General features: G+C 43.1%; 1 protein-coding gene across 1 annotated transcript in view; it reads right to left on the bottom strand.

Annotated features, from left to right (window-relative positions):
• MTMR8 (myotubularin related protein 8) overlaps window positions 1-23,439 on the bottom strand; it is an 83,162-nt gene extending 59,723 nt beyond the window's left edge. Inside the window, exons 1-5 of the mRNA XM_089685186.1 lie at window positions 23,339-23,439; window positions 17,602-17,724; window positions 15,415-15,577; window positions 6,482-6,639; window positions 3,329-3,457 (exon numbers count right to left, since the gene is read on the bottom strand). Coding sequence (XP_089541312.1) covers window positions 3,329-3,457; window positions 6,482-6,639; window positions 15,415-15,577; window positions 17,602-17,724; window positions 23,339-23,362 — 597 coding nt within the window. The 5' untranslated portion in view covers window positions 23,363-23,439. The remainder of the gene's footprint in view (window positions 1-3,328; window positions 3,458-6,481; window positions 6,640-15,414; window positions 15,578-17,601; window positions 17,725-23,338) is intronic.
• Between the last annotated feature and the right edge of the window lie 2,667 nt (window positions 23,440-26,106).

Genomic DNA, 26,106 nt, shown 5'->3' with positions numbered 1-26,106 from the left:
AACCCTCTAACAGACACCAGTCATTCTTCAACTGCTTATTCTAAATTAAACATGATCAAATACACCATACACAGCTTTTAGATATATAGAGAACTCTGCATCCCACCATGAAAAGGTTTCACTTAATACTCTGCTGTACATCCTTTCTATGCTAAACCAGATCTGGTATCCGACAACCATTTTTTCATTTCCCTTCGGTCATTTCTGTCACGATTCAAATCGTGCACCAATCAGCATGAATATGCCAATACACAGACCCTATAAGTAGAGATTGAACAAAATTCTCTTGAATAACCCTATATTCCTAGACTCTGATGCTGGACCTTCAATCCTCTTCCAAATAAAAGCAGAACGGCCATATATCTCCCCTTTTAATTTGGGAGACATAAACCCTACATACATGACAAGCTAATAGCCCAAGGCTCAAAATTAAAACATCAACTTAGGACTCAGAAACACACTTTAGTAAATGTATTACCAGACTGGAAACACTACACAAAAAAAAGTCTGGCTAAAAGTCATTTTCTGAATTTACAGAGCTTCGACTCTCTTTAAAACAATTACATATAGACTCTCTTTAAAACAGTTCTATATTGATATTCAGAACTACCATGTGGCTGGAAATAGATATGGAAAATTCTTAGTCACAGCACTAAGACACCAAGGAGCTACAACATATATTCCTCACATTAGAAATAGAAACCCTTTGTCCACAACTTTCAGGCTCTTCAGAACATTGAGCACAGTAAGTTCTGCACTGCACCACATAATAGGTGAGCAGACATCTCAATTATAAAGTGCCAAGATCACCTCTGATGTGATCGAGGCCATGGAGAAAGATATATGGGGAGGAATTTCAGAAAGAGATCTGGAGCATGCCTAATGGAAAAAGTCCAGGCCCAGATGGCTATATGATCAAATACTACAAACTACTTGAACAGACTTTGTTGTCCCACTTCCTTAAACCAAAACCGTCAACCATGGAATTCCGCTTTCTCCAAGAATCTAAACTAGTACACATCACATTTTTTTCAAAAGGAATGGAAAGACCCACTCATTTGCCAAAGTTACAATTTACCAGATCAGCATCATCACAAAAAAACTGTATATGCTAAGATCCCCGTGCCTAAAATGCTCCTAGCCTCTTGAATCAGTCCAGACCAAGTGGGCTTTATTCAAGGAGGAGAAGTGCAAGATAACTTTCTACAATCAATTCTACTTACAAACTACGCCTAGCTTCAAAACAAACACCCTTCCTTACGTCTATCTACTGATGCAGAAAAGGCGTTCAACGTTTGTAGACTGGTCCTTTCTGCTCATGTCATTGCAATGCATAGGCTTGAACCTCAACATGCCATCCAGGATCATGGTCTTACATGAACAACTGACTGCTTGAGTTAGTATTAGTGGGATAACTTCACCTCTCTTTGACCTAAGTAATGGTATCAGACAAGACTGCCGATTGTTTCTTATGCTCTTGGTTATCTCTCTGGAACTCCTCCTGTTCACATTATGCCGCAATAATGAAGTTGCAGGCAGGCGTATGATACAGCACATAAACTGGCCACTTTTGCAGAGAATATATCTAACCCTAAGATAACTCTCCTGATGCTCCCACATGAGTCTCTTAAATCTAGCCAACTATCAGAATTTAAAATCTATCCACTGACTGACACCATAGTACTTTCCTGTGTAACACCTGCAAAGCTAATCTCCCAGTGTCATATGACTACATCACATTACCAGCTAAAGCCTTTGCAGTGAACCATCCTCCTAGACTGCATTTTTTGCAATAGAAAGTAGGGCAGCCAGACCAGGAGATGATTTTATTGTACTTTTACTATTTTTATGGTACATTCACAATGTACTGTGTTACCTGTAAAACAAGGCAGCAAATATTTTCCTTGGTGCTCTCTGATCTCATGTTATGACTCTCCCCCAGAGATGTGAAGTCATAGGCTGGACCCAGACAGAGCTGCAGGGAACCACGGAGACTGACACTTCTGAAAGTGTCAGTTTCCCAGTGAACTTTGAGGGGCCAGTTCTAGTGAACAGAGCCATGGCTGGCACAGAGGTACTGGAAAACATCGGTAATACTGCCTTTTTATTTTTTTTCAGGTAACAGCACTTTAAAATAATGACAGGATCATTTTACCAGTACATTTAGCAGGCCTGCAGATTACATATTGCTTAGGAGGGAGAGCTATGAAAGCATTTGGGATGGAGAATACCTTGTAGCACCGACAGTAACAACAATTAGTCAGCACTCTTCCTCGGTTAACTGCTGCCTATCCTTCATATGTCACGCAGTGGAAAATAGCTGCCTCTTCTCCTGCAGCAATACCTGCAGGAAATAGGACAGTCTCCGATGATTCAAACTGAGCAATGTGAAATTAGGTTTGCACTGCTCAATTTGAATGCAAATAAAGCAAAATTGAGTAATTATAATAAAAATATACTTGCTAAAGGATTTGTCATTTTGATCAGCCAGCACTTTGATCCACACACCTCTGCCAGAGAGTCAGATACTAGACATGATCTGTAGCAGCAAAACACCTCGGACAAGCACATGCCCCCAGCCTGCTGACTGGACAATGAAAGGGCAGAAAACCAGATGCGTTATTGCTCCGCTCTCTCCTCTCATCCACATCGTCACTCTTTAGGTCGGATTCACACTGGTGTGCTACAATTTGTCCACAGCACAGCTGTATCTTCAATATTTACCAGCAGTCCCACAGACTTTCTACTATACCACGTTTTTGCCATGGTTTCTGAAAACGCACATAATGTTCACCTTTAAAGCCTAAAACACATAGGTACTGTGTACAATGTGTGTGTGCAGATGCATCAGCTGATCTGGAGCTACAGAAGAAAACGTGCAAAATGAAATACGTGTCCTGTCATGTCTATAGCTCATATTTGCTTGGACTAGAAGCACAAGCTGTCACACTAAAGGAACTCAGAACACGGCTGATGTTCTGTGATGTGCTGTACATCATCCCCTTTCAAAAGAGATTCCTGTAGAGCTCCCAGTACATTGTAGAAAAATGACAATAATATATGGGGAATTCATAGGCCACTTACAGAAGCTAGGCATTTGCCTAAGTTATCAACACTTCAAAGCCACACCCTGGGTGAAAAAAAATGCACTTCGGTGGAGTTACTCTCTACATTTAGCACAATTTCACTGTCACTGTTTCATTTCTGCACAAAGCAATACTGATAACTCATATCAGCTTCCTGTTTTGTCAGGATCAGGAAATCTATTCTTCCCTTTCTATCATGTGCATATCTATGTGTCACAATATTTTCAGTGCATGTGACTCACATTGTTTTCTTTGTAATAGTAAGACAACACGGGAAACCGTTCCCTACTTCTGAACTTTGAGCTTCCAATGATTGTAGCTTCAGAGGCTTCTTTAGGCACAACCAGACAAGTTGGGTAAGTACTACAAACCTAAAAAAGGAAGCAGAAGTTACATGTATGGATCTACTAATACTAGAGAAAATACAAGCTTTCAATAACGCAGAGAATTCTAACACAAAATCACAAATGAAAAAACATGTTGGAACAAAATACTGTGAATATGTAAAAACAGACATTTTTACATACCTGTAAATTTCATACCTTGGAGTACAGTACAAGACTCTGTAATGGATTCTTAGACTATATGTTATATGCCACTACCTTCAGATAAATGGACACTGGCAAAATCTTTGCTGAGACAGCCCTCAGTGCATGCATATAACCCCACCAGATCCATGAAGGCTCCTGTCTGTTAGCAAGCAGTAAGGAGTTCACAAAAGAAAGAGGGAGGGATCTGTGTCCTATACTGTAGAATTTATATGTACGTCAAAATTACAATTATCTTAAATCACACAAGAATTGATTTTTAGACCATAGGATGTCCCCAAGTTGACGGGTAAACAACAAAATAGCAGCAACAGGCCTAAACAGACAGTTGGCCAAATAATACATCAGCAAAGGTCTGAATAGCCACATGGCAACATTATGGAAACATAAACAAAGGATCAGGTGGTGGTCCCGCAACCTGGAAAAATAAACAAATGCTTGAAGCTAAAAAAATGCCACGAACCCAGACACCTTTGAGAGAACGGACTCGGGCAGGGAAGGGTAGAATAGGAAAAAGGAATCCCACAGAGGTACCGCCCTTTGGGAAAACACAATAGTGGTCAGTTCACAAGGGAAGAGGAGGCAGATAGTCACAGTAGTGTAGAAGTGGAAAACCCAGATACTACTGCGCTTAGGGATGGACTCAATGTCAGTGGGACCACACAACGAAATTCTTGGGATATGCATGCCTTGCTGCCCTCAAAAGGACCGGGGGAGTCCAAATATACTGAATAGAGAAAAACAAACCGTGGGCGCACCAGCCTAGTGCATTACCTTAAAAGTATGTTTATTGAATGTAAAATACATACTTTTAAGGTAATGCACTAGGCAGGTGCGCCCTCTGTTTGTTTTTCTCTATCCAGTCATAGATAACAGTCCTGACCCCACCCATAAGGCAAAGCAAAAATGGTTTGACATGCCTTCAAGGCGAGACATGGGGAGGGAGAATTAACTTCCCACATAAGATTATAGGAAAAGCAACAGAGAAGCAAGAAGGACTGGCTTCCAGGATACATCACCCCCCCCCCCCCCCCCCGTAAGCTTCCTGAGGATGCATGGAATGAAAATGCATTGAGGCTGCACTGCTGTCACTACTTCCAGTTAGTCCTTGATGTCACGGCAATTGCAAGCAGCGGTGCACAGTTACTGTCAAAGGCTATTTGTGATGGTGCTTCTCAGGCACCTTTTTAAGTGTGATTGTATATATCTTTTCTACTGTTTGTTCCTTATTTTAATAAACATACTGCACTATGAATATATCACTGTATTGGGCTTGTGACTTTCTTGGAGAATGAGAGAGTAAGTATACTGAAGTTCATTGTGATTATGGATACATCCCATCTTCACTTTTGGTCCCACCTGTAGAGTATAACAGGCTTTTAATGGTCGTATATGGCTGGTGAGGGAGCATTTTTACTGCACGTGATGGAGCACTTTGCTGGAATTAAGGAAGAATGACTTCACACTGGCACTTAAAGGCATGGTGGTCGGAAAAATATTTATATATGTTATGGACTTTTTGCCATTTGATTTATGATTCATGTGGACATTTGCTGCTGGATGTTATTATTAAAAAATTAATATGTGAAAAAGGGGCACCAACCTGGTAATAATAGAATCAAGAGAAGCCACCACTTTAGTGCAGACAAACATTATATATGTAACCAGAGTTACAAAAAAAGGTGCTACTCATACCAATAAATGTGATACAAATGACTCCTTAAATAAATAATAAACAAACGAACTGTGAAAAATAATCATTGCTTATTATCCAACGAAAAAATTCAAATATTGTCCATAAACCTACCTTTACATCGTTTTAGATTTCTTTAGTGTTATTTACACTTAAAGGGGTAGCTGCATCATATTTAATTTTGATTATAATTGGATTGGTGCCCCCTTATCACATTTACACCTTTTTATTCCTATGGGGGGGAATTCGTGCGGGCTCACTACTGAGCCGGGCTGTTTGCATCTATTCAGCCACACAGCCCAGCCCAGCTCAGCCTCCTCCCCCCACTTACAGGTTTAGACCGAGAGCAGCATGACATGACCCAATGGCTCCAGCTGCTCTCAGCCAAGCCTGTTTCATTAAGGTAAAAAACATTTTATATTTCTCTGTCCTCCCCCTTCCCTGTGCACTGTGCATGGCTGCATCTCTTCTCCCCTCTCTTCCTCTTCACACAGGACTCAAGCTCCTGCTGCTGTGAATCAAATGCAGTGAGGAGGAAGTGGGGGTTGGTGCTATGCCCGGCTATGTGAGTCTATGGAGCATGGTTCCACAGACACACAGCGCAGGAGCAAACAGACACCATGCGCCTCCATAGCAAACGGCTTGCTATGGGAACACACTAAAAAGAGGAGAAGCCAAGATACCCAGCAGGAAAAACGAGAAAAGGAGGATCAAGGCTACTTTGTGCAGTACCATTGCACAGAGCTGTTGAGGATAACATATTGTTATACATGTTATTTTAACTTAGTAACACTTTAGGGCTTTTGGGGAGCTGGTTTACTCTTATAATATGCTTTGGCACATTCTTGCCAAAGCAGATAATCTTTTGGGCTAGTGTTTAGAAGCCAAGGCTAAAAACATTGCCCAAGTCAGATATTTTATCATACGTAACTGTTTGGTCACTGGTTACAAAGACAGACTAGATCCAAGCTAGAAACAAAGCGATATTGCCTTGCCTTGCTCTCCCACTAATAAATATCTCTTGATATGCTTTGAAATCTTCAGCAACAAGCATTATGTTCCCTTAGTGCTACCTGTCAAGGTTTCTTACATGGTCACGTTGAAGTTAATACAGCAATAAATCTTCCAATTAACAAAATGGTTAAGATACAAACCTTAAAGTCTACATTGAGATCACTAAACACCCAGTAATCATTAGGAATTCCCATACGCGTGTATTCCATTTTCAGGTCGATTAGCTTCCAATCCATAAGCCGCTCGTCTTGATCAGACTTGGGATTGTAGGAAAATGCATACAGTTCTTCATATTTCACTATGGAAACAGAAAAATAGAATTTATAAATATAAATTCCCAATCCACTTTTAGTTTCCGGTTTTGTAAATGTCAACAGTAGCACATACTACCATAACAGAATCCATTTAACAAAACTCTTTCCTTTGAATCCTGCATGTTTGCTGAAGCGTGATGCACACAAGGTCAATTTCCTGCACACGTAACTCAAAGCCCAAATAACAAAGCAAATTCATCATGGTTGCAATAAACAAGACAGGGAGCCCATCACATTACGAACTTGCCAAGAAATAATAAATTGATTGAGCCATAAAAACAATTTAATTAAAAGAGAAAATCGGGGCAATGTTCCCATCCAGTCCTGTGAATAAACACATTCAGAAGTCAAATAAAGAAATATCCTTTGCTGGCCTATAATTTCACTTCACATTAAATGTTACTAAACAAAAGACTGACATAAAATTCTAATGATGAGACACTAAGCTTACTACTCATAACTGGCCAATCAAGTCAAATTCATGCAGGTATTACATTACAGCAGTCCACTCAGTTTTTTTTTCTTTTCATTCTAATGATTTAAGAAGCTCTGCTTCTTAAAATTCTGAGAAATTTGGCCACTGTATATTCCTTCCTGTCTCTCGCAAGATCACTGATAAGAATTGTTAACACCAAATAGATTCAAAGCTGTTTTGGATGTTTGAATATGGCTGGTGATAAAGGAAGCATGTTGCTATACAGCATGGGCTTCAGGAAATATACTCAGTGAGCTTTTTAAGGCTCTGTCTGTATTCTGATTAAAAGGATCACATTTAAAAAAAAAAAAAAAAAAAAAAAAAAAAACACAACTTACCTGCTCTCTGCAATGGATTTGCACAGAGCAGCCCCAATCTTCCTCTTCTGTGGTCCCCTGCACGCTCTTGGATCTTCCCCCCTACCAAATGCCCACCACAGCAAGCCGCTTGCTATGAGGTCACTCATGCAGGCTTTCTCCCCTGGGTTCCATAGACAAACGCAGCTCATTTGCTATGGATTGTAGTCTGAATATCATATGAATTGTCTGGTTGTCATGGTTGATCAGAAACGGACAGGTATACCATCTGACATATGCCAAATTCTGATTGAGGTATAGGGATTGTTTCTCTGCTCCAAAACCACCATCTGTGAGAACACTGGGTTTCTGCACATGGATCTTTTGTGCTGCAATCACACAAATATGGTTAACTTCAAGCATCACTTACAAAGTCAAGGGGGCTGAAAATCTGTACAACCAATTTAGGATTGTGACTTAACTACTGAAACAATGTAGATTACCCTAATTCCATATATTTTTTACTATATTATATACAGTAACATATACTGTAGAACGCCACATATAACTCGACACTTGCAATCTATTATGGAATTTTCATTTCAAAAGAATTTAAAGCCTAATAAAAAAAACTTACCTGCTATCGAGGTCTTCAAATATATCCCATTTCATGATGTAATTGTCAGAATGTAAAATAAAATTTGGACCTACCCATTTAATTAAAAGGACAGAACAATTTAAAATAATAGAATAACCTTAAAGTGGTTATAAAGGCGAAAAGGTTTTGTACCTTCATGCATGAAGGTAAAGAACCTTCTGTGTGCTGCTCCCCCCACAGCCCCTCTCCCCTAACACTTACTAGAGCCTAATCTCGATCCAGCACTGTGCAGGGGAGCAGTGGGTCTCCCGGGTCTCTCTCCCCCATTGGCTCCTGCTGCTGTCAATCACAGTTAGTGTGGAGGGAGCAGGATGCGGGGCTGAGACACACACCGTGTGTCTTATGCACTGTGTGCACAATTATTAGGCAAGTTGTATTTTTGAGGATTAATTTGATTATTAAACAACTGCAGTGCTCTCAGTCAATCAAAATGTTAATAAACCTCAAACTTGAATATTTAAGAAAGTAAAAGTGAGGTTTTGGCTTTCTTAGGAGAATATCTATGTATGCACAATTATTGGGCAACTATTAGTGTGAAAAATTACTATGCAACTAAAAAGAAAACCAAACATTTTCCCATCTCACTTGTTTATTTTCATCTGTTAAAAAGTGAGAATAATAAATAACTCAATATTTACAAATAAATATATAAAAAATAAGTCTTCCATTCATGGAGTCTGTCAGTTTCTTGATCTGTTGATTATCAACTTTTTGTGCAGCAGCAACCACAGCCTCCTAGACACTGTTCAGAGAGGTGTATTGTTTCCTTTCACCATAGATCTCCCATTTAAGAAGGGCCCATAAGTTCGCAATAGGGTTTAGGTCAGGTGAAGAGGAGGGCCATGTCATTATTCTTTCGTCTTTAAGGCCTTTACTGACTAACCACGCAAAGGAGTACTTCGATGCATGCGCTGGAGCATTGTCCTGCATAAATATCATGGTCTTCATGAAAGATGCAGACTTTTTCCTGTACCACTGCTTGAAGAAAGTGTCTTCTAAAAACTGTCAGTAGGTTTGGGAGTTGATTTTGAGTCCATCTTCAACCAGAAAAGGTCCAACTAGCTTATCTTTATTAATACCAGCCCATGCTAGTACCCCACCTCCACCTTGCTGGCATCTGAGTCGAAGTGGAACTCTGTGCCCGTTACTGATCCAGCCAGGGGCCCATCCATCTGCTCCGTCAAGAGTCACTCATCTCATCAGTCCATAAAACCTTTGAAAAATCTGTCTTCAGATATTTCTTGGCCCATTGTTGACATTTCAACTTATGTGTGTTGTTCAGTGGTAGTTGAGTTTCAGCCTCCCTTACATTAGCCATGTCTCAGGAGCATTGAACACCTTGTACTGGGCACTCCAGGTTGGTTGCAGTTCTGGAATGTGAGAAGCACTGGAAGATAATGGTTTCCTGGTCGCTTCACATTTGATTTTTCTCAAATCTTTGGCAGATAATTTACATCTTTTTTTCTCGACACATTTCTTGCGATCCTGTTGACTATTTGCAACAAAACGTTTGATGGTTCTGTGATCAAGCCCCAATATCTTAGCAATTTCAAGAGTGCTGCATCCCTCTGAAAGACTTTTCACAAAATGTGCATCTATTATTTTTTGTTAAAAGGTGAACTGATCCTTTACGTATTTTCAGAGGATTAATGCTCTTCGGTGGGGTAAAATGTAAGTCCACATCCAACATAACTGGTTACTAAAAGTCCTCCAGGATGCATAAGGTGGCGGTCTTTGCCGATGATTTGATCTTTTTTGTCACAGACCTACTTACTTCTCTACCAAATCTCCTAAAGTCTCTTAAGGAATACAGGGCGCTGTCACATTTCAAAATGAATCTGGGCAAGTCATCTGCTCTAAACGTCTCCACGGATTCAGAGAGAATTTGTAGTTGGAGGCCCTCTTTTCCTTTCAAATGGGCTTCCAGTGTGATCAGATATTTAGGGACGAACATTACCCCAGATCCATCTAAACTTTATTCGGCAAATTTTGAACCGCTTCTTAAACTTACTACATGGCACTCCCTGACGCTGACCTGGTTCGGCTGCTGCAATGCCATCAAAATGACAGAGATTCCTCGAATTCCTTATTTGCTACAAGTTCTTCCCTTATATTTGCCTTCTTCCTTTTTCCAGAATATCTGCTCCCAGTTTTGTAACTTTATCTGGTCCCATAAGATATCACGTCAGAAATGACAGAGCCTCTCCTTGCCTAAGTCATCTGGAAGACTGGCCCTTCCTGATATTCAAACTTACTATAGGGTAGTGCATCTTACTAGAATAATTGATTGGCACTGCCATGGAGGCGAAACTCTGGGTCTCTATGGAGTTAGAGGACTGCAGTTGGCCCTGGATTGCATCCCCGATACCCAAGTATCTGTGTAAGCACCTCACCCTTGGCAGTACCTTCCGGGTTGCATGGGAAACGTTCCACAGTTCAATGGTTTCTCTGCTCCCCATGCCCATGATTCCGATCATGGACAACCTAATCCTGACCTCCATAAGTGGCAATTCTACCGCCTTTACACCTAAAGTTACTCATCCATTGGATTTTCTAACATCAGAGGCGCAGTTAATCACTGCGGATCTCACTCATCTAGCTGCCATCCCCCTGGATTTCTGGGGCATCCTCCAGCTGTACCACTTCCATCACTGGCGCTCTCTCTCCAGGTTTTAACCACTAGCTTACTGGATTTTAATCCTTGTACCATAGAGGGGAACCAGCGCGCCATTGTCTCTCCTAGCTTAATGCCATTCTAACACATCCTGGTAGGACTACATACCCTCCTTTCTCACAAAGTGGGAACCTGATCTTGGTCTGAGTCTCACCTCTAGTCAGAGGAAGAAAATTCTTAATTTCAGCCAAAAATCCTCTATGGCCACAAAGGTTAAGGAGACTGGTTTCAAGATCCTTACCAGATGCTACAGGGTCCCCTACTTGCTTCACCGTATATTTCCCCAGATCCCCAACACATTTAGTAGGAGAGACCATGCTCCACATCTCTTGGACATGTCCAAGAATTCAGCCGTTCTGGCGGGATTTGACCTCAGTTATCAAAACAACTCACTGCTGTGGATCTGCATGACAAACCGGGGACCTGTCTGTTGCACTTGATGGTGAGACCTATTAAAAAATACAAATCCTCCCTGACAATCCAACTCCTAAATGCAGCTAAGACCTGTATTACAATCTACTGGAGGAGTGCCGACCCTCCCACTAATGCTCTTTGATTTGCTAGAATTCATGATCTCCGGGATATGGAGGAACTTACAGCCATCTTACCTAACATGGAAGAGTCTTGTACTGAAACATTGAGACACTGAAACTACTTTGTCTACACTGTTTCTTATCTCAATGAGCTAGCCGCCTCCCAGTGAACCCCTCCCCACCTCACCCTAAACTGGGAAATGGACGACTCTGTACTCCCCCCACCCCCTCCTCCATCCCCCCTCCTTACCTCTTCCTTATTAGGAATCCCCAGTTACTGGCAGCATTGCTCTATTTTCCCTTTGTATGTTCTACACAGCCGATGACCATACTAGTATATGTAGAACATGCCATCTCTGATTTATCAGTCATCATTTATAGCTAGGTGTCCATTTGACCTGCTACAGGCCTATTTTCAGCTATGGATACCCAATAATCTTGCTGGTGTTGTTTTATCATTTTCCTGCCTACTGTTCTAGTCAGAAACATTTGCCTTGCCCATTTGAAAATATAATACTTGAGTGGCCATTTGTGAATGGTCATTGTTTGTATTTTACTTGACCCATGAAAATAAAAGGCATTAGAAAAAAAAAATAAAAAAGTTCTCATTGTTTCAAGTCTTTATTAAAAGTAGTACTAAAGACTGCAGCACAATACATTAAAAAGCAACTCCACTTTCACTGAGAGAAAAAAAACAAAACAAAAAAAATAATCCCCTCTGGGTGATCTATGTACATTGCAACAACTTTAACAAACTTTGTTGCATATTTCTACCTGTTTCTGCTCTAAAGTATAAGCTTTTCGTTTGGCTAAGTCAAGGTGAATCTGAACGGAAGTGACTTTTTTCATTATCAATCAGCTGATGCACTTGCAGTGTTCTGGGGAAAGTTGCAGGGTTTACATCCCTTTAGTAATTAACCCTTTGGGAGTATCTTACAAAAACCTATAGATGAGAGTTAACATCCCAGTGCCAGATATTAGCTCTGATCTAAAGTGGAAATAAAAATTCTACACATCCCTGTTAAAATGTCAGATTTCTGTGATGCAAAAAAATGAGACAACGATAAATCATTTCAGAACTTTCTCCACCTGTAATGTGACCTATAAACTGTACAATCCAATTGAAAAACAAACTGAAATCTTTGGGGGGGTAAACAAACTAAAATAATGTGGTTGCATAAGTGTGCACACCCTCTTATAACTGGGGATTTAGCTGCATTCAGAATTAGGCAACCACATTCAAAATCATGTTGAATAGCAGTCATTACACACCTGCCATCATTTACAATGCCTCTGATTAACCTAAAATAAAGGGCAGCTGTTCTAGTAGGTCTTTTCTGACATTTTCTTAGTTGCATCCTACAGCAAAAGCCATGATCCGCAGAGAGCTTCCAAAGCATCAGAGGGATCTTATTTTTAAAAGGTATCAGTCAGGAGAAGAGTAGAAAAGAATTTCCAAGGCATTAGATATACCATGGAAAACAGTGGAGACAGTCATCATCAAGTGGAGAAAATATGGTGCAACAATGACATTACCAAGAACTGGATGTCCCTCCAAAATTGATGAAAAGATGAGAAGAAAACTGGTCTGGGAGGCTGCCAAGAAGCCTACAGCAACATTAAAGGAGCTGCAGGAATATCTGGCAAGTACTGGCTTTGTGGTACATGTGACAACAATCTCCTGTATTCTTCATGTCTGGGCTATGGGGTAGAGTGGCAAGGTGGAAGCCTTTTCTTACAAGGAAAAATATCCAAGCCCTGCCAAATTCTGCCAAAAACACATCTGAAGTCTCCCAAATGCATGTAGGAAAATGTGTTATGGTCTGATGAAATCAAGGTTGGCGTTTTTGGTCATAATTCCAAAAGATATGTTTGGTGCAAAAACAATACTGAACATCACCAAAAGAACATCATACCCACAGTGAAGCATGGTGGTGAGAGCATCATGCTTTGGGGCTGTTTTTCTTCAGCTGGAACTGGGGCCTTAGTCAAGGAAGAGGGAATTATGAACAGTTCCAAATACCAGTCAATATTGGCACAAAACCTTCAGGCTTCTGCTAGAAACCTGAACATGAAGAGGAACTTCATCTTTCAACATGACGACCCAAAGCATACATCCAAATAAACAAAGGAATGGCTTCACCAGAAGATGATTAAAGTTTTGGAATGGCCTAGCCAGTGCCCAGACCTGAATCCGATCAAAAACCTGTTGGGCAATCTGAAGGAGGCTGTGCACAGGAGATGCCCTCGCAATATGTCAGATTTGGAGTGTTTTTGCAAGGAAGAGTGGGCAAATATTGCCAAGTCTAGATGTGCCATGCTGATAGGCTCATACCCCAAAAGACTGAGTGCTGTAATAAAATCAAAAGGTGCTTCAGCAAAGTATTAGTTTAAGGGTGTGCACACTTATGCAACCATATTTTAGGTTTTTTTTTATTTTTTCTTCCCTCCACCTAAAAGATTTCAGTTTGTTGTACAGTTTATAGGTTACATTAAAGGTGGAAAAAGTTCTGAAATGATTTATCTTTGTCTAATTTTTTTTACATTAGAGAAACCTGACATTTTAACAGGGGTGTGTGTGTTGACAGCAGTGGCGTTTTGACATAAAACGTCCATATATTAGAGACATTTTTTGATTTGCTAGAATACTTATTCTATGCACTTATGGATTACTGTTTGAGCACTTTTGCACATGCACCTTTATAAACGTATGGGTATTAATTTGTTAGATTTAATCAATCTCTCTCTCTCATATATATATATATATATATATATATATATATATATATATATATATATATCTCTATCTATATCTATCTATCTCAAGTGTTTATGGTATAGTTTTATAAATAGTATTCATTATACATATAGACAACACACTTTGGCTCTACAAGCACTATATGCATATTGGTAAATTTTGGACAAGCGCCACATTTTTTGTATTTTATATTTGTATCTATGTGGGGATACATATAATAATGTGAGCAGCTGCTCGCCTATAGGAATCCTCTGTCTCTTATTAGCTTCAACCTTGACTTCATATCTGATTCCCTATTTTTTCTTTGATTCTATATCATCCTTATTTTGCTTTTAATGTAAGTGGTAGTACATAGGTTTACTCTTGAGTTTTCGTTTCTCTATATAACTGAAACTGATCCAGAACATAGTGGTTTAACATGCAATGTAGGGTACATTTCCTTTTTCATTCTTAACTACGTGTGTCAAAAAAGAAGAACCACTTATACTGGGGAAAAACATTTTCAGTTCTGCTACAATCATTTAGAAAGAAGCAGCATTGCAACTGTTTTTTTATGCAGTGTCCCAGATGGCACAACACCATTATTAGAGATCTGTATCTTGAGTTTGCTAGGTCTAGGGACCGAGTAACTCTGGTTCTTATAACAGATATTAAAGTGTCTATAAAGTAGAACTTGAGGCAAAACTTTTTTGGGGGGGTTTTCGGTAGAGTGGAAATGAATTAGAACACTTGTCAGTATATCTGTGCTCGTTAGGGAGATTCACCCTCTCTATGTGCCCCGTTTACCATTATCACTTAAGGCGAAGGTAAAAGGAAATCCCAATTTTGAGGTTGTTGAGAAAAGAAATAGAGGGGAAATCTTCCAAACTGGACACTTGTTCTGGTGACCTGGAGGGCCCCAAGGGATTTCTTTAATTTGCAGGGATTTTCTCTCACTTCCTGTTTGGCTATGGGGCAGGAAGTGAAGGGAAATCTGCCCAATGGGACACAGATGACCAAAAAAAAAAACCTGTCAGGGGCTATAACCCTCCAAAAAAGTTTTGCCTAAAATTCTTCTTAAATAGAAAATGACTGACAGTTCACAAAAATACCTAATTTATCCAAGTTTTTGTAGGAGCAACTATATAGGGCAGTCTGTAAGTTTTATTCTCTATAATTTTGAAGGGAAAGTTTGAACTTTATTGGTTGCTGAGGCAACATACTGAGTGTATTAGCAATTCATCACACATGGCTGTTTATCTCCTTGAAGAATGCTAGCAATATTCTTATCTGTATTCTAATTTCTTTCTTATAACAGGTACAGGAGCAAAAAAGTTTCATGGGAATAAACAGTGGTTTCAAAGGATTTTCTGGTTTTCAGTCTACCTGGTTGCGATAGTTTGAGCAGTGACGTGTAAACTTCATGACAGTCCCGTTCCCGCAAAATGACGAAATGGACCACTCGAAAATTCTTGCAATGAATTATAAGTGGACAACCAGTTGTGCTGAGTGCTTGTTTCTCCACGGAGGAAATGTGGTGGTGAGCAATCTGAGAAAGAAAGTTTGGAAGAAAGTGCAAGGCAAATCTTTAAATTCCAGGAGCCAACTTTTTAATTAAATCTGTGACAACACATTCATACAGGAACCACTGCCAGAAAAGCTGGGATTAAAGTAGAGCTAAAGGCATTTTTTTGAATTAAGCTATGCTAGAGTTAGTGAAGGTTATAACCCGTCAGTTTTTTTGCCATAAATGAATAAATTCCCAATAGGGAGTTTCCCTTCATTTCCTTCCCCATGGCCAAAACAGGAAGGGAGAAAAAAAATCTGTCTGAAATTGGGAAATCCTTAGTTGTCACCAAAACTAACGTCCCTATTGGAACTTTCTGTTCTGGTAAGCCCAAAATTTAGGATTTTCTTTCACTTTCTGTGATAATGGAAAACAGGACAGATAGGCAGGTTGAATCTCCCTAACAGAGGCACAGACAGCAGTAAAAATCCTCAGGTGTTCTAATTCATCTCTAGTCTATCCAAAACTAAAAAGTTCTCCCTTTATTTATACTTTAACCACCTCCTGTCCACCCACAGCGGACGGGAAGCAGCACCATTGTGGGTTAACATCAGCGTGCACAGGCGGCTCCTGCGCAGCTCACAGAAGAGACCCCTGTGATCAGTGTTCCCAGGTGATCATATGGTCTTGTATCATGTGAATTTCTGTGTCCAATCATAGCAATCACATAGTAAACAATGGAAAATGAAAGTAAGAACCTTTGCTGCAGTGTGAGAGTGTACAGTAGCATGTCACACTGCATGTACAATCACAGACTGCAGTGTCAGCCTGCCCCAGTGTCCCTGATCACTGCCCCCAGTGTAGTAATTATAAAGAAGTGGTGCACCTAAATGAAAATTCTGGTTCCGAAACCGAAAATTCAGGATGTGCTTGGCCGAAAACCAAAACCAAAATGGACAGCTTTTAAAAATGTAAATATTTTTCAAACGCAATTTTTTTGGGAAAAAAAATACACTTTAATGTATAAAAAAAAAGAAAAAATGACATACCCCAACTTTTTTGTAAAATATGAAAGATGATGTTACGCCGAGTAAATAGATACCAAACATGTCATGCTTTAAAATTGCGCACACTTGTGGAATGGCGCCAATCTACGGTACTTAATCTCCAAGCTTTAAAAATTTCTACAAGTTACCAGAATAAAGTTACAGAGGAGGTCTAGTGCTAGAATTATGGCTCTTGCTCTGACGTTCACGGCGATACATCACATGTGTGGTTTGACCACCTTTACATATGTGGGCTTGGCCTACGTATGAGTTCACCACTGAGTGAAAACCCAGTGGTGATTAAATACCACCGAAAGAAAGCTCTATTTATCTAAAAAAAACCACTGTAAAAATTTCATTTGGGTACAGTGTTGCATTCAAAGTGTGATAGCACTGAAAATTGGCCTGGACTAGAAGGGGGTCAAAGTGTCAGGACTTGAGGTGGTTAAGAGTACATTCACACTTCAACATGATTGTTGAGCCCAGGTTAACGTACGTGTTTGTTTTTCTCTTCACTTCCTGGAAGATCCAAAGAATTTATGGCAAAGAAGAGGAGCCAGACTTTGCTAGCCTGTTGTTCTCCCTGTACATTGATGCATGATGTGCTGACATGCATTAAGCATGTGTTGCTCCGCATTAAAAAAGTAGGGATGCTTTATTTTTTTTTCCAGCCCAAACCAACACATATCACCACAACACTCCAGTGTGAACTGCTCCCATTGACACACCTTATTTTTACAGGTCCATGTGTAGACATGCGTTTAAAAAATGTCCCAACGCATCTGGTCTAAAATGGACCCTAAAGCTCAATTCTGGTAACTACCCTTGCAGTAAGGCCTTTCCCCACACTGCTAGGTTTAAATGCTCATTGACTCTAGGAATAAGGCATAATGGGAGAAGGGGTGAACTTTATCCTAGAGATGGGTTTTAAGCAAAACAAAACACTGAACTGCCATTCTGGGAACCTGGAAACCCCTCTAAAAACCAAAGCTCAAATTATAGAAGAGTACCAATACATACCCATGTTTCCTTACGGACTCCAGCAGTAGCTTCAACATAAATAAGGTGAGTGGCAGTAAGGTATAAGGTGCCATTGGCAGGCCTCTTATTGGTGTATCTGTCTAATAATTTCACATTCTCTACCTAGGAAAGGGTAACAAAAAAGGATATATGAAACAAATCAAGTACAAACACATTTTTCTGCACTACAACCTGAAAATACGCTTCAAGTACAAAACAAATTATCTTAGCATTCACACTCATGAATCAACAATATTTCATCTCTTTGTACTCTGAAAATGCAGTTAAAATGTTACCCGTTTCTAGTAAAGGCAGCAATTCCCACTGGTCAGTCATTATAAGAGTGGCAATGGACTTATAAAGATGCCATCATTTGAAGCCAAACACACTGCTTCCTAATGGGTTTCTGAAGCCGGACAGCCTGCAGTGAAGACCAGCTGGATTTCTCCCAGGTTTTCCAAGCAGCAAACCTCTGCATATCAGTAGTAGGAAGGGGCAAATACAAACAACTTCACTTCTTTAATGACAGTGGAAAACGTGCTTAGTAAATAGGGGGAATGCCACTGCCGAGTTACCTGTTCTTTGGTTATCATGTTGGTCCAATGGAGTGCTACAGTTCATTCTCATGAAGCTGAGGATCCTGTTTTTGCTAGCATTTTTACATTGTTTGAACGTGGGGGGCACCGACTAGGGGTACCTTCGTTTTTCATACAAGGTCTGTTTGCATGCTCGAGTACAATGTACAAAATGAAGGAACAAACGTCAACCATCAAAAATGTTATTTGACTGCTGTAAACTGCAGGATGTTGCACGACTGAGTGCTAAGGGATATTCTATATAAAGGAGTGCAGTTTCCACACTTCCTCCAAAGATTGCTGTGTAGAGTTGGCATCTGTCTAGCATTTTACCTATAAATACAGAGCGCAGCGTGCAGCCTGTGATGTCTTGTGCTGTGTTGTCTACAATGCCATTGCTTTTACCTGAACCCCAGTGTATAGTAAACAGGGGCGTATTTCTACTTTTTTTCTTCATTAACACTTTTTTAGTGAGGTTTTGAGTGTTGCAACAGTGTATAAATGTCATTGATCTCTAGAAGCATACAAGTGTATCAAAGAACAATGAGGTTGATTTACTAAAACTGGAGTGTGCTAAATCTGGTGCAGATCTGCACAGAAACCAATCAACTTCCAGGTTTTATTGTCAAAGCTTAATTGAACAAGCTGAAGTTAGAAGCTGATTGGCTACCATGCACAGCTGCACCACATTTTGTACTCTCCAGTTTAAGTAAAAAAACCCTTATGTGTTACAAACCAGCAATCTCACAAACAAAAGAGAAAAAAAGACTGCAACTTGCGCCAAAACAAAATAAGGCACATGAACAGTTGGTGCAAAAATACCGTCCTGACATTTTATAAACAATGCAGGGCCTTATTTATCGTTTCTCAAACAGGAATTGCTGGATTACCTCAAAGTGATCAGATTCCGAAACAGCACTGGAAGTTGACAGCTGGAATCTGAAGATTGGGATCCAGTGGCCACTAGTATTGGGCAACAAAAACTGCCCTTCCTAGAGGCCCAGTGTAAAATAAAACCACTGCCATGTAAAGGATCACAAAGTACTGTATTGAATGTATACAAATAATGGAGGTATTTATTTTTCTGAATGTCTTTACAGGAATTACACCAGTAATAGGACCACTAGAGAGATCACTGATCTGCCCCTACAGCGGTGTGATGGAACAGGTGAGTAAAAGGGGGTCAGATGCAGCAGAATAAGAGGTGGCTGGTATACGCACCCCGACAGTGTTATAGGTTGTAACAACCCAGGAAAAAAAATAGACTGGTGACATTTCACCCCCCCAAATCTTATACAATGAGACCTATTACCCCATCACACCTTACCCAATGCAACACATCATCCCTGCCCCATCACACCTTACCCAATGCACCAATGCAACCCATCAACCCTGTCCCCATCGTACCTTACCCAATGCACCAATGCAACCCATCACCCCTGTCCCCATCGTACCTTACCCAATGCAACCCATCATCCCTGTCCCCATCCTACCTTACCCAATGCACCCCATCATCCCTGTCCCCATCTTACCTTACCCAATGCAACCCATCACCTCTGTCCCCATCTTACCTTACCCAATGCAACCCATCACCCCTGTCCCCATCGCACCTTACCCAATGCAACCCATCACCCCTGTCCCCATCGCACCTTACCCAATGCAACCCATCACCCCTGTCCCCATCGCACCTTACCCAATGCAACCCATCACCCCTGTCCCCATCGCACCTTACCCAATGCAACCCATCACCCCTGTCCCCATCGCACCTTACCCAATGCAACCCATCACCCCTGTCCCCATCGAACTTTACCCAATGCAACCCATCATCCTTGCCCCTATGACACTTTACCCAATGCAACGCATCACTCCTGTCCCCCATTGCAACCCATCACACCTTACCCAATGCAACCCATCACCCCTGTCCCAATGTAACCCATCATACCTTACCCAATGCAACCCATCACCCCTGTCTCAATGTAACCCATCACCTACCAGCCCCCATCACACCTTACCCAAATGTAACCCATCACTTACCAGCCCCCATCACACCTTACCCAAATGTAACCCATCACCTACCAGCCCCCATCACACCTTACCCAAATGTAACCCATCACCTACCAGCCCCCATCACACCTTACCCAAATGTAACCCATCACCTACCAGCCCCCATCACACCTTACCCAAATGTAACCCATCACCTACCAGCCCCCATCACACCTTACCCAAATGTAACCCATCACCTACCAGCCCCCATCACACCTTACCCAAATGTAACCCATCGCGTACCAGCCCCCATCACACCTTACCCAAATGTAACCCATCGCGTACCAGCCCCCATCACACCTTACCCAAATGTAACCCATCACGTACCAGCCCCCATCAAACCTTACCCAAATGTAACCCATCACGTACCAGCCCCCATCACACCTTACCCAAATGTAACCCATCACCTACCAGCCCCCATCACACCTTACCCAAATGTAACCCATCACCTACCAGCCCCATCACACCTTACCCAAATGTAACCCATCACCTACCAGCCCCCATCACACCTTACTCAAATGTAACCCATCACCTACCAGCCCCCATCACACATTACTCAAATGCAACCCATCACCTACCAGACCCCATCACACCTTACCCAATAGAACCGATCACGCGTCCCCATCGCACCTTACCCAATGCAACCCATCATCCTTGCCCCCTCACACTTTACCCAATGCAACGCATCACTCCTGTCCCCCATTGAAACCCATCACCCCTGTCTCAATGTAACCCATCATACCATACCCAATGCAACCCATCACTCCTGTCTCAATGTGACCCATCATACCATACACAATGCAACCCATCACCCCTGTCTCAATGTGACCCATCACCTACCAGCCCCCATCATACCTTATCCAAATGTAACCATCACCTACCAGCCCCCATCACACCCTACCCAAATGTAACCCATCACCCTTGCCCCTATGTAACCCATCATCTACCAGCCCCTATCACACCTTACCCAATGCAACCCATCACCCCTGCCCCAATCACACCTTACCCAATGTAAGCCATCACCCTGTACACAATGCAACCCATCATCCCTGTCCCAATGTAACCCATCACACCTTACCCAATGTAATGCATCACTCCTGCCCCTTCACACCTTACCTAATGCAACCCCCATCACCCCTACCCCCATCACACCATACCCAATGTAACCCATCACCCCGTCCAAATGTAACCAATCATCCCTGCCCCCATCACATCTTACCAAATGTAACCCATCACCCACCTGCCCGTCACACCTTACCCAATGTAACCCATCACCCACCTGCCCCATCACACCTTACCCAATGGAACCCATCACCCCTGCCCCCGTCACACCTTACCCAATGGAACCCATCACCCCTGCCCCCGTCACACCTTACCCAATTATTTATTTATTATAGGTACTTATATAGCGCCATCAATTTACGCAGCGCTCCCAATGGAACCCATCACCCCCGCCCCCGTCACACCTTACCCAATGCAACCCTTACCCCCTGCCCTCATCACACCTTACCCAAAGCAACCCTTACCCCCTGCAAATCATCACCCCTTACCCAATGTAACCCATCACCCCTGTCCCAATGTAACCCATCACCCCTGTCCCAATGTAACCCATCACCCCTGCCCCCATCACACCTTACCCAATGTAATGCAGCATCCCTGCCCCCTTCACAACTTACCCAATGCAACTCTCATCTCACCTTACCCAATATAACCCATCATCCCTGCCCCCATCACACTTTACCCAATGTAACCCATCACCTACCAGCCCCCATGACACCTTACCAAATGTAACCTATCGCCTACCTGCCGCCATCACACCTTACCCAATGGAACCCGTCACACCTTACCCCAATTAACCCATCATCCACCTGCCCCCGTCACACCTTACACAATGCAAACCTTACCCCCTGCCCCCGTCACACCTTACCCAATGCAACCCTTACCCCCTGCCCCCGTCACACCTTACAAAATGCAACCCATCATACCTGTCCCCGTCACACCTTACCCAATGCAACCCTTACCCCCTGCCCCCGTCACACCTTACAAAATGCAACCCATCATCCCTGCCCCCGTCACACCTTACCCCAATTAACCCATCATCCACCTGCCCCCGTCACACCTTACACAATGCAAACCTTACCCCCTGCCCCCGTCACACCTTACAAAATGCAACCCATCATACCTGTCCCTGTCACACCTTACCCAATGCAACCCTTACCCCCTGCCCCCGTCACACCTTACAAAATGCAACCCATCATCCCTGTCCCCGTCACACCTTTCCCAATGCAACTCATCACCCCTGTCTCCTTCACAACTTACCCAATGCAACCCATAACCCCTGCCCCTATCACACCTTACCCAATGTAACACATCACCTCTGCTCCCATCACACCTTACTCAATGCAACTGCCAACACCGCAGCCCCCATCACAACTTACCCAATGTAACCCTGTACCCCTGACCCAATGTAACCCATCACACCTCACCCAATGTAACCCATGGCCCCCATCGCACCTCACCCAATGTAACCCATGGCCCCCATCGCACCTCAGCCAATGTAACCCATGGCCCCCATCGCACCTCAGCCAATGTAACCCATGGCCCCCATCGCACCTCACCCAATGTAACCCATGGCACCTCAGCCAATGTAACCCATGGCCCCCATCGCACCTCACTCAATGTAACCCATGGCTCCCATCGCACCTCACCCAATGTAACCCATGGCCCCCATCGCACCTCACCCAATGTAACCCATGGCTCCCATCGCACCTCACCCAATGTAACCCATCACCTACCAGCCCCTTTGCTCTTTCCCCAGTGTGACCCATTACTGGTCCCTCACTCCTATACACCCTATTATTCCTGCCGCTTCCACCTCCCCACTTGTATGCCCCCCATCCCCCGTCTGTCCTATGACGTCCTCCCCCCATCACCTACAAACCCCATTCCACTCCCCTCAATGCGCCTCATCACTCCAGTCCCCAGGACACGAGAACCATCCATCCATCCGTCCCGGGGAAGGCAGGGCTCGCAGCAATCACAGTGCACACAGAGGAGTGGAGCAGAACTTTATTGATCACTCTGAGAAGTACACAGACACACCGCTGTCTCCGGCTCACCTTTGGGGTGGAGATGTGATCCATGGTTGTCTAGTCCGATCTGCTCACCATCTCCTGTCCCCACCCCGCCCGCCTTCTTCCTGCCGGCCCCTCCAGTCACCTGACCGTGACATCACTGCCCGACCAAGAGTCGCGATATCAGAGCTGTGCGCGGGAACTGTGTATAGATACAGTGCTGGTACTGTATAAATAGAGGGGTGCCACTGGTGGGCTTTGTATAGATCATGGGGTACTACTGGATCCTGTATATCTAGAGGGGTACTGCTGTTACCTGTTTAAATAGAGGGGTGCTGCTGTTACCTGTTTAAATAGAGGGGTGCTGCTGTCACCTGTATACATAGAGGGGTGCTGCTGTCACCTGTTTACATAGAGGGGTGCTAATGGATCCTGTATACATAGAGGAGTGCTACTGGTGGTCCTTGTATAGATCATGGAGTACTACTGGATCCTGTATATATAGAAGGGTTCTGCTGTCACATGTTTACATAGAGGGGTGCTACTGGATCCTGTATACCTAGAGGGGTGCTACTGGATCCTGTATACATAGAGGGGTGCTACAGGATCCTGTATACATAGAAGGGTTCTGCTGTCACCTGTTTACATAGAGGGGTGCTGCTGTCATCTGTTTACATAAAAGGTACTACTGTCACCTGTATGCATAGAGGGTACTGCTGGATCCTGTATACATAGAGGGGTGCTTCTGTCACCTGTATACATAGAGGAGTGCTTCTGTCACCTGTACACATAGAGGAGTGCTTCTGTCACCTGTACACATAGAGGAGTGCTGCTGTCACCTGTATACATAGAGGGGTGCTGCTGTCACCTGTATACATAGAGGGGTGCTGCTGTCACCTGTATACATAGAGGGGTACTGCTGTCACCTGTATACAGAGGGGTGCTGCTGTCACCTGTATACATAGAGGAGTGCTGCTGTCACCTGTATACATAGAGGAGTGCTTCTGTCACCTGTATACATAGAGGGGTGCTGCTGTCACCTGTATACATAGAGGGGTGCTGCTGTATACATAGAGGGGTACTGCTGTCACCTGTATACATAGAGTGGGTGCTGCTGTCACCTGTATACATAGAGGGGTGCTGCTGTCACCTGTATACATAGAGGGGTGCTGCTGTCACCTGTATACATAGAGGGGTAATGCTGGATCATGTATACATAGAGGGGTGCCGCTGTCACCTGTTTACATAGAGGGTACTGCTGGTACCTGTATACACAGAGGGTACTGCTAGCACTTGTATACATAGATGGGTACTACTAGCACCTGTATACATAGATGGGTACTACTAGTACCTGTAGACATAAATGGGTGGTGCTGGCAGCTGTATATATAGATAGGTACTACTAGCACCAGTAGATATAAATGGGTGCTGTTGGCAGTTGTATACATAGAGAGTGCTGCTGGCATCTGTATACATGAATGGGTGCTGCTGGCACCTGTATGCATAGATATGTGCTGCTGGCAGCTGTATACATAGATGGGTGCTGTTGGCACCTGTACACATAGAGGGGTACTGCTGGATCCTGTATACATAGAGGGGTGCTGCTGTCATCCTGCAAACATTATTATTATACTACAGTATTTATATAGCGCCAACAGTTTGCTCAGCTCTGCACATTACAATGGGGGACAGTACACGAGACAGTACAGTAACAATACAATTCAATACACGAGGGGTTTGAGGGCCCTGCTCCTTGGAGCTTACAATCTAGGAGGGAGGGGATAGTGGTACAGGAGGAAATAGCTGTGGGGGATGGAGTGGTAGGAAGAGTGGACGAGATCGGCAGTTAGCTGAGGGCGGGGTAGGCTTTCCTGAAGAGATGGGTTTTCAGGGTGCACCTAAAGGTGAGGAGAGTAGGTGATAGTCTGATGGATTGGGGTAGGGAGTACCAGAGGATGTGGGAGGCCCTGGAGAAGTCCTGGAGATGGGCATGGGAGGAGGAGATCAGGGAACTAGAGAGTAGGAGGTCTTGTGAGGAGTGGAGAGTACGTTTTGGGTGGTATTTGGATATCAGATTGGTGATGTAGTTTGGGGCAGTGTTATGAACAGCTTTGTACGTCAATGTTAGTATTTTGAATTTTATCCGTTGGGCAAGCCAGTGGAGGGATTGGCAGAGAGGGGTGGCGGATACGGAGCGGTTTGTAAGGTGGATGCGTCTGACCACAGTATTCAGGATAGACTGAAGCGGGGATAGCCTGTGGTAAAGTAGGCCAGTGAGGAGGGAGTTACAGTAGTCAAGTCGTGATATAATAAGGGAGTGAATGAGTTGCTTAGTAGTTTCCAGGGTTAGGAACGGACGTATTTTGGAGATCTTGCGGAGGTGGAGTCTACATGAGTTTGTCAGCGATTGGACCTGGGGTTGGAAAGACAGATTGGAGTCTAGGATGACACCTAGTACTCTGGCTTGCGGGGTGGGACTGATGGTGGCGTTGTTGGTCGTGATGGAGAGGTCGGGGGGGTGCGCGGGCTGGGGGAAAACTAGGAGCTCGGTTTTGGAAAGGTTTAATTTGAGGAAGTGGAGTGACATCCAATCCGATATGTCATTCAGTAGGCTCGTGATTCGGGCGGAGACTGAAGGGGTGAGGCGAGGGGTAGAGAGATTTGCGTGTCATCGGCATAGAGATGATAGTTGAAGCCGTGAGAGTGTATCAGTTGGCCAAGGGAGGAGGTGTGGATGGAGAAGAGAAGGGGCCCGAGGACAGAACCTTGAGGGACCCCAACAGAGAGGGGGAGTGAGGGGGAGGTGGCAGCGT

Source organism: Staurois parvus, unplaced genomic scaffold (genome assembly GCF_062004578.1).
Source record: "Staurois parvus isolate SC_StPar_1 unplaced genomic scaffold, SC_StPar_1.0 ptg000365l, whole genome shotgun sequence".
Taxonomy (NCBI): Eukaryota; Metazoa; Chordata; class Amphibia; order Anura; family Ranidae; genus Staurois; species Staurois parvus.
The sequence above is the reverse complement of the archived record's forward strand: the minus strand, read 5'-3'. Positions and strand labels throughout refer to the sequence as shown.